The sequence below is a fragment of the Impatiens glandulifera genome, chromosome 1 (assembly GCF_907164915.1).
Source record: "Impatiens glandulifera chromosome 1, dImpGla2.1, whole genome shotgun sequence".
Taxonomy (NCBI): domain Eukaryota; kingdom Viridiplantae; phylum Streptophyta; class Magnoliopsida; order Ericales; family Balsaminaceae; genus Impatiens; species Impatiens glandulifera.
Genome location: NC_061862.1, coordinates 29994806 through 30004717, shown reverse-complemented (window position 1 = coordinate 30004717; position 9912 = coordinate 29994806). Strand labels below are relative to the sequence as shown.

General features: G+C 43.8%; 1 protein-coding gene across 1 annotated transcript; it reads right to left on the bottom strand.

Annotated features, from left to right (window-relative positions):
• Positions 1–1095: 1095 nt before the first annotated feature.
• Positions 1096–2253, bottom strand: LOC124923092 (myosin heavy chain, clone 203-like). The gene is made up of 2 exons (XM_047463545.1): positions 1729–2253; positions 1096–1620 (listed from the first exon to the last, which is right to left on the bottom strand). The coding sequence occupies exons 1-2, from the start codon at positions 2251–2253 to the stop codon at positions 1096–1098; spliced, it is 1050 nt and encodes a 349-aa protein (XP_047319501.1).
• Positions 2254–9912: the final 7659 nt, after the last annotated feature.

Sequence of the window (9912 nt, the reverse complement as noted above, 5' to 3'; positions counted from 1 at the left end):
CACTTCAACTTTAACACTAGGCTTTCTAGAAAGAGCACACTGTTTTCACTTGTAAATTAAATGCTTGATGTATGTTACACTTGTCTCGCATTTACTCTTCTTCAACTACCCCTTTTATAGGTGAAATATGCCAACGGTCATATTTCACTGCCTTGAATCTGATTGGTTGAGCAGGGGTGCAGATGTTCAGTGATTCAGTGATTCAGAGCCTGCGGTCATTTCCTCAGACCTGATGGTCAACCTCAGACTTGGCAGTCTGTTCTTCCGGTATGTAAGACAAACCTGCTAGGTTTGTCTTTTACTCAATGTAGGCACTGTCTGTTGGACAGTTGTCTGTACTTGGAAGATCTTCTTTCTGACTTATCCCGAAGTGGAAAGATCCGGTAGTACTGTCTTCTGCAGCCTGCAGACTTGTATGGATATGGAAGTGTTCAGTCTGTTCCTTTGGTATCATTCTCAACAGATACCCAAATTGTCTTCTTGTACTGGTCGGCCATTTGACTTAACCGGATCGCTTCCAGTATGGGTGATATAACCGGACTTCTTCCGGTTATTCCTCTACCTTGTGGCTGATCGGCTGTTTGATGATTCCGGTTTTAAGTTTTGGCCGATCCTTTCTTTGTGCGGTCATGTTCCAAGTATTCTTGGTCGGTTTACTAACTTGACCGGTTAGTTTTCTTTAGCCAGTTCTTTGTTTGTCCGGTCCGGTTCCTTGTTCCTGCATGGAAAGTTTATTTAAGTTAGGTTTATTTGAACCGGTCTGATTTTATCTAACAATTTCTCCCTTTTTGATTATTTTATTTAAAATTATCAAAATCATGTAAGTTTGCAACCGTAGGCCGGTTGTTTTGTTTGTCCGGATTTTTGAAACTGACTTAGGAGAATTTTTCGAAAAATTTTGAGAGAAAAATTTTGGAAAAGTCTTATCTTTTATTTTATCGATTTCTCCCTTTTTGATTATTTTATTTAAAATTATCAAAACTAAGTAGAGATGCAAAAGATGGTCGGTTTCAAAAATAGCTTTATATATAGTATAGATAACCGAAAATAACATAATATATAAAAATACTAAGACAAGTAAAGGAAAGAGAGCCCCTATTCCGAGTCCGAGAAGTCATATATGTTCCGCTTTTTCTTCTCCGGTTGCGGTCGACTGGCCGGTTCGGAAACTCGTTGTCTTGTAGACCGGGGCTGCAGTTGTTCTTCAACCTCCTCTTCGACTTGAGCTGCCTGCTGCGGTATACTCGTAATGACGGTTTCAGTAACCTCATTGAGCAGGTCGGCTATTTGGGCTTTCTTTGAAGGTTCCCTCTTTCGCTTTGTCGGCGCTGAAACGGAGGAGGCTGCCTTTTTCTTCTTGTTATCTTTTGCGAAACTTTCCAGCCTCCGTCTTTCTCTTTCCAACCGCGCATCATCCTCCGCAGCTTGAGCGGCTGCTTTCTTTGTAAGTCCCGGGAACTTAGCCTCTGCCTTTCGAAGTCGCTCGGCTTCCTCTTCTTCTTCGGTAAGTTGGGATGATCGCGGTGCTTCCTTCTCTTTACTTGCTTCGGCGTCCAGCTCATCCTGGACCCTCTTAGCCGTTTGAGCATCAGCCGCTACAGCCGCGTCATCCACATTTATCTTAGCCCTCAGCAGTTCGGCAACTTGTTCGGAAAGCGCCTTGAGTTCGGCCTCGAGACCCTCATTTTTCTTCTCGAGTTCGGAGACCCGTCCGAGTGTTGTGCCGACCAGGTCCTCAGCAACCTCCGCCAATCGTTGATCGGTCTCTCTTTCAAGCCGACCAAAGTTTTCCTTTAACTCGGAGGTCGTATCCTCCAAAATTACGGTTCGCTTAAAGTATTTACTGCGCAGAACCGCCTCTTCCTGTTGATCTTCGTTGATTTCTGAGAGCCGGTCCCGAGTTTTGTCCAAGAGATACCTTGTGGTTTCGGCGAACTTGAGTGCCGAGCAAACGATTCTTTGGAATCTCTCCTTGAATGGCTGAACCGCGGAGTCTTCAAACTCTTGAATACGCCTATCAATCCGTTCTGTTGTTGAGCCTTCAAATCTTTGAAAACGGCTCTCAACCCATTCCTTTGTGAAGTCTGATTCGGAGACTTCCGGTTGTGTAAGTGGAGAATTCCCGGTGAGAAGAGGATCCGCCCTTTCATCGGATTCTTCTGATGCCGCATTCTCCCTTGGAGGTGGACAGTGATCCGGACTCGTTTCGATCCGGGGAGCAGTATAGACCGGTATTTCTCTTTGACTGTACATTGCCTCTAGCCGGTCAATTTCTTGAATGAGGTCTCCTTTGGCTTTTTACAAGCCTTTCTAACACCCGCGGTGTTAAGGTGTCTTCCGGTCCCACCTCTTCGAACTCCTCCGTAATCTTCCGGATGCGTGTGGTTAGCTTCCGTAGTTGTACCTGTGGTTTTAAGAGGTAGGTTCGGTGTAATACCTCTTCAATTGTGTTGGATTTTGTGAGATTCATGATCAAGTCCTCCACTTCCTTCAGTCTTTGGATGCATTCCATGTCTGTGTAGCCCGGTAGGATTTGCCTATACGGTTTGCCGAACCGGTGCTCGTGCCATTCCAGGTATAACTCCTCAATCGACTCGGCTCGCTTTTTGGCGCCCTGAAGGAGTTTCAGAGATATCCTATCGGCCTCTGCTTCTTCGGCCTCCTCATTATCTTTGTCGCCGCCTTCATCACCAGCATCTTCACCACCCTCTTCACTACCTCGGTGGTCTCAAGGTTGGTGTCAGGTCCGGCATTATCGGGGCTCTGGCCCGAATGCTCTTCTTCATTGGCCGATCTTTCATCATCGGTCTTTTCTGTGTCGGTTCTTTCAGAATTGGAAGCCGACTCTTCATCCTCAGTTTGCTGCGGCGGTTCCGAGAAAGTGACTTTCTCTTTTCCTTTGCTTTCGGCCTTTTCTTTGGCTGGGGCCGCTTTTTGTCGGTTGCCTTCTTTCGGCCACTTGTGGAACCGGGGGCCGACTACTTCCTTTCCAGGAATTGTTTGGACCGGATCAGGCTTCTTGTGGAGACGGTGACGCCCGGACCAATGTTGATATTATGATGGAGGAAGATCTTACCTAGAGGAACGACGTATCCCCAAGACCGGTTTGAGTCCGGTTTCACCATTTCCATCAAGTTGTGGAACACTACCTTTGCCCAATTAACTTTTGTTCCTTCTATCAAGCCGACCAGCATTCTGATTTTGTCTTTGGTGAGGCTGCTGTAGTTCCCTCCCCTTGCTAGAATCGCCCTTGCAAAGATATCACAGATTGTGATATATTCCGGTTTCAACGTTGATTTGCTGCCGGATACTTTTATCGGCTTCTTAGTTGCCGAGAGTATCTGGCATGCCGCCTCAAAAGTCTTAATCTCGATGTCCGTCGTTGCATCCTGGCCGGTTTTTGGAAGGCGCAGGCTCTTTGTCACCGATGCCTCGGTGAGCTCTATTTCAGTACCGCATACAGTTGCGGTGATTTTGTCATCAGAGATAGTCGCGGTGTTGAAAAATTCCTCGACCGCATCTTTGTAGAGAACATGAGGACCTCCAAGAAAATATTCTAGACCGGTTTTGGCTACCTGGTCAATAACCTCCTTTGCCTCACGCGTGCCTTTCTGTCGGATTTCCTCGAAATCCACCTGAGTTAGGTGCTTAAACAAAGTCGAATGGCGTCCCATCTTAGAGAGTTTGAGAGAGTTTGAGAAATAACCGTTTCAGAGAGTTAGAGAGCTTAAAGAGAGAAAGCAGATTCGCGTGCGAATGAAATAAAATGACCGAGAGTCCCTTTTATAGATGCGGTTTGGAAGCTCAACCGTCCCATCAACATTGGGCGGGAGTTTTCCCTCCAAGTTGAAAGGAGCGGCAAACCATGGGCGGGAGTGAAAAGCCGCCAATCCTCGGGCGGTAAACTGGGAGGCGGGAGTTTTGGGGGGGAAATTTCCCTCCAAAACTTTTGCTTTCGCCATTGATGATGCAATCCTTTTTCGAGACCGATTGATGTTGCGGTTTCTAAGTTTAACCGGGTATTTAGAGTAAGTAGAGTTTTGCAATCTTTTGAGTTTGAACGATTTTTATTTGAAGCCGGATAGGAACGCGGTTGTTTTGATAGTGTTAATCAGTTACTTAGATATTTTTAGATGTTAAGAAAACTCGGTCATTTAAACTGAAATGAGATTGTATTGAAGAAACATTGCAGAACGGAGACCGACAGATAAAACGGTATTGAAATAAGCATACATAAGCAATGGAAATGTACAACCTATGGAAGAGACATTCTGGAAATTCTTTCCTCCACCGAATCCTTGTCAAGGATGTTTGAAGAGAAGGCCGGTGTGCCCGGTCCAAACTCTGGCCGGTATGTGAGAATCAACTTACTTATATGTGGTGCATAACCGAGACCTTTCTTGGTCAGCACCATGTTCTTCAAGTTTTGGAATATGACCGTTGACCAGTTGATGGCCGTCTCGCCAATAATGTGAGTCATTATATTATAGGTATTTCTAGAGTACCGTTGATTCGGTGACTGACATAGGATCGATCGAGTCACGATCTCGAGAAGAAGTTGACCGTGACTAGCGAGCTGAGTTTTTGGCCCATAGTGTTCCACCGGATAAATGGTGGCCGAGAGGTACAGTGCGTGCTCAAATCCCGCAAGGTCCTCTATTGTTGAAAAGTCAGAGAATCCTTCCGTGGGTAGACCGAATAGTGAAGCAAATTCGGCTTCATCAATCCAGAAGGTGTGGTCTCTGACGGTAGAGACGATATAATTTCCCCTGATGCAGGCGCTTCGAAAGAAGGCCTTGACATCTTCCAAGAGAATGGGACCGACCTCTTCGAGGAAGGGTCGAAGACCGGTTGCAGTTAGAGATTGAAACATAACCTCCTTTTCAAGATTTCCATCCCACTCTTCCATACAGGAGTGGAAGTCAACGCTTAAAAAGTTTCCCAAAGTTCGGCTCGGCATGATTACGGTATTGAGAGAGATGGAGTTTAAGAGATTTCAGAAGTGTTTTATGCTTTAGGATGTGGTAAGTTGATTAGAAGATGGCTCCTTATATAGGGTCGGTTTTGGAGGGAATACATAAGCTTTGATTGTTAGTTTTGTTTTATTAGACAAGAGAATCTTAATTTTTTCCAAGGTGCATGGGGAAGAGGCAGATTGCGGAGCCCGAGGTAGGTATTAGTTGAGAAGTAACCAAGTTAGTTGGATATTAAATGTTCAGGCGGTTGGGGGTTATCTCATTAATTAAGGATTCCTTTTTCATTAATTGCAAGAACATAACCGAGATTAATCAAAGGAGACCGAAAGCAACATAGATAGTGCCGAAAAGGCATGAGTAATAACGAAGAAAGCATAGAATCAAAAGGAACATAAGTGAAACCGAAGAGGACATAGATCAAGCCGAAACGATCAAAGATAGGTTGGATAAGGATGCACCCGGTGCATGAAGCAAAACGACCGGGTGCAGGAAGGAGTGACTTAGTGTTCATGAGAGTTGACGACACCGTTACGGTTATTGCGGCGGTTTCTTCTCCTCCAAGCTCTCTCGAACCGCTCATAAAAAGAGTCGGTTACTTCTTTAGTCAACACTTGGGCTTGGTTCAAACCTTCTCCGGGACAGGTTGGAACACCAAGCTCCACAAGAAGGCAGTTTATTTGAGGGATTAAGCCGATTGAACGGATACCAACCATCCAGATGAGGACGTCAAACAACACTCTAGACCAGTTTACCGGTGTGCCGGTGATTATAGCCGCCATCATGTTGAAGGTCGAGTTACAGTAGGTATTTGTGACATCTCTCCCGAAGATGCTCCTACCGATCACATCATTGAGGAGCTGATATTCAGCTCTCAAGTCTGATTTTGTACCGTGATCCTCAACCGGTTCGTCAAACCGTGCGAGGGTGAGGGAGATCTCGGCCTTTATGTTTGCCGGCATGTTGAGATCTGTTAACCCTTGCTTTGGCAGGCTAAAGCATCGTGCAAAGTCTCTCTCGGTGAAATCAAAGACGATACCTCCCACTCTAGATTGAATGTGAGTTTCAAAGTGGGGGGTCCCCCTGAATACCCTGGCGTGATAGAAAAACTCTAGTATTGATTCAGGATAAATGGTGTGTTTGTCGTCCAGGAAGTACCGAAGACCGGTATCTTCCAGGGATTTGATTATCTTATACACCTCATAGTGCTCTGTGCTTGAACAGGATTGAAAATCAACCTGAAGGATGTTGGGGAACTGAGACATTTTTGTCTTAGTGAGAGGATAATCTTTTGTCTTGTGAGTGTTTTGGTGAATGTTTGATTCACTTAAATACTAGTTTGGGGATTATCCTATTGTCCAGGTATTAAATGGGATGATATCTATTGACTGCAGGATAAATATGTATTGCATGAAATAGGTATGTTTGCAGTCTAGGGTGTTGGTCATAGACCTGGACTGTGAAAGATATCAACAGATCTTCACGTCTTTTTAGGTGCGACCAGTTTACTTTGAAAGGGCAATGTTTCAGAACAGATATCTTTAAACACTGATAATTATTCCACTTCTGTTTGGAATACAAATAATCTAGGATGACCTGCTTCCAAACCGGTCAGTCATCAGTTGTTCATCCCAATGCGGTTATTTGGTGCATGCACCAAGTAGCCGGTCGGTTTACTCTATCTGATGAACTGGGAGGTTCTTCCATAGGTATCTTGAAGATTTGAAGTCCAACAATTTAGGAGGAACTACCGGTTTTATCTGTCCGAACCGGTTTCCCTTTAAGCTTCCTTAAGAAGGATCTGACTAATGTCAGTTAAACCGAGAGTAAGTCTGAATTGAGAGAACTTAGCTTCCTGTAGAGGCTTTGTGAAGATATCGGCTACTTGTTGGTCGGTCGATACGTATTCCAGCCGAATATGCTTCAGCGTGACATGTTCCCTGATGAAGTGGTGCCGTATGTCGATATGCTTGGTCCTAGAGTGGAGAACCGGATTGTAAGTTATTGCTATGGCACTCGTGTTGTCACAGAAGATCGGGGACTCTTCGGCTATGACACCGAAGTCCTTCAACTGTTGTTGGATCCAGAGGAGTTGAGAACAGCAACTTCCGGCCGCCAAGTATTCAGCCTCCGCGGTTGATGTGGCCACCGATGTCTGTTTCTTGCTGTGCCATGACACTAGTCGGTCACCTAGGAATTGACACGTACCGCTTGTGCTTTTCCTGTCAATCTTACACCCTGCATAGTCTGCATCTGAGTAACTTGTCAAATTAAAGGCCGAGTCCTTTGGGTACCATAGACCGACATCAGGTGTGCCCTTTAGATACTTCAGTATCCTCTTTGCGGCTGTGTAGTGGGATTGTTTTGGATTTGCTTGGAATCTCCCACACACACCGACTGCAAACAAAATGTCCGGTCTACTCGCTGTCAAATATAGGATGGAACCGATCATGCCCCGGTATGCGACCTGGTCCACCGATTGTGTTAGGATCGGGGACGCCCTTGGAGGACCGGGGTGTTTTTCCGGTTTCAGGTAAGGGTGGCCGCTTACACAACACACAACTCTTTGGTGATAGTCCGGTTAGAGACTAAAACCTTTCTCAGCACTACACAACCTGTCACAGACTCTTGAACCGGGTTCAAGGGCGGAAATGTCTGTTTCAGGTTGAAGCAACGAATGCGACTTTTAGATGATGTTTTAGAAGGAGTAGGTTTTATGGATATGAGTGACCGGTTTTAGGAGTATGATTGGTTTTGAGGTTAAGGTTAAGTAAGCGAGAAATGAAACCAAAGGAAAGAACACGAGACAAGAATTTGTTTATGGATGTTCGGAGCAAACCCTCCTACGTCACCCCTTCTTCTCAGGTTATGAGAAGGATCTCCACTAACTCTTTAGAGTTACAACAACACTTCCGGTCGAGCCCAACTTCGCTACTCGCCGGTTACACCAAACTCACACTTTGATGTAATACAACAACTCAACACAACAACACACAAAGTTTCCGGTTTTAGGCAAACCGGTTTTTGGAATATTTGACTTTATCTCTCTAACTTAATGATTTTCGTAAAAAGATGTGATTGATATTTTTCGCTTGATCACTACTTAAATGAAGACGTCTCATCTTCCTTTTATTGCTGAGATGACACAACGGTCATATTTTCTCTCTCCTGGTAATGATCAAGAGGCTTGCACGCCTTCCCTCTTGGACAGATCAATTTGGACACATGGCAGACATGCGCTTTAGCCGGTTTGCATGTTGGACACATGGCAGACATGCACTTAGCCGGTTTGCATTTTGGACACATGGCAGCTCTTAGCCGGCCGCCTGACAGCTACCTGCTGCCTGAAGATTGCTTCTGGATTTGGACAAGCATGCCTAACAACTACCTGCTGCCTGGAGATTGCTTCTGGATTTGAACAAGCATGCCTGACAGCTACCTGCTGCCTGGAGATTGCTTCTGGATTTGGATTACTCATTTAATAACCGGAGCTTGACAACATTTAATCAATCGGAACATACAACATTTAATCAACCGGAACATTTCCGGAACATTTATGACTGAGCGACTCATTCAATAACCGGAACATTTATTACCAGAGCGGCTCATTCAATAACCGGAACATTTATTACCAGAGCGGCTGCATTTAATCAACCGGAACCGGAGCATTTATGACTGAGCGGTTGCACTTAATCAACCGGAGCATTTATGACTGAGCGGTTGCACTTAATCAACCGGAGCATTTATGACTGGGCGGTTGCACTAAGTGTCGGTTGACCAATCCGATTTGACTGAACTTTACTGACCGGTTCCGGACTCATTGACTGAACTCCGGTTGACCAACCGGTTGACTGAACTTCTTGGCCAAACCGGTTGCTTTTACTTCAAACCGAAGTCAAGCAACCGGAACGGTATATATATTTCCAACAGAATGGATTTTGCTCAATTTCCCTGAAACAGCAAAACTTTAAATATTATTTGCAACCAGTAGGATTTGATCCCTGGTCACCTGTGTGACAGGCAGAGGCGTTTACCACTACGCTACAACAACTTCTTATTATATTTAAACCAATTAATATACTTGATATAACTTAGCGATTTAACATATATTTTTCATAAGTTATAACAATTATTTTCTAACCGGTTTAAAATTAATCTACTTAATTTTTCTATCAATTTCTCCCTTTTTGATTATTTAGAATAAATATTCAAAACTTGTAATGTATGGCCGGTTTAAAATTAATCTACTTAATTTTTCTATCAATTTCTCCCTTTTTGATTATTTAGAATAAATATTCAAAACTTGTAATGTATGGCCGGTTTTTAAAAATCTTATATTTGTTTGGCCGGTTTTAAAGAGCTTACACTTGTTTGGCCGGTTTTTGAAAAACTTACACTTGTTTGGCCGGTTTTTGAAGAACTTACACTTGTTTGGCCGGTTTTTGAAAAACTTACACTTGTTTGGCCGGTTTTTGAAGAACTTACACTTGTTTGGCCGGTTTTTTGGAAAAACGGTTTCGTTTAAGGAATATTTTTTTTTTTTTTTTTTTTTTTTAACAAATTTTCTTCAAATTCTGTAATCTAACAATTCTAAAATATTTCTAAGGGAAGAAAACTTAGACTCAAGAAGTGGCTTTGTGAGGATGTTAGCCACTTCATGCTTGTTCCCTTCAAATGATGTGTTCGTCAGCAGCCGGCTGTCCGGATGCCATGCTATCTCTTCCAAGCTTCTGTCTTGATTTACCTACATTCATAGACAATAGAAAATCTGGTCCCCATTTTTCTTTGGGTCCGTGGCTTATTAATCCCTTGGGAATCCATACTTTGATTATTTTGATAGATTTTCCGTTGTGTGTATGTATAGTATATCTACCTGATGATGATTTAACTTTAAAAGATGTTTTTCGGTAAACATCTCTAAACTTTCGGTCAAGTTTTT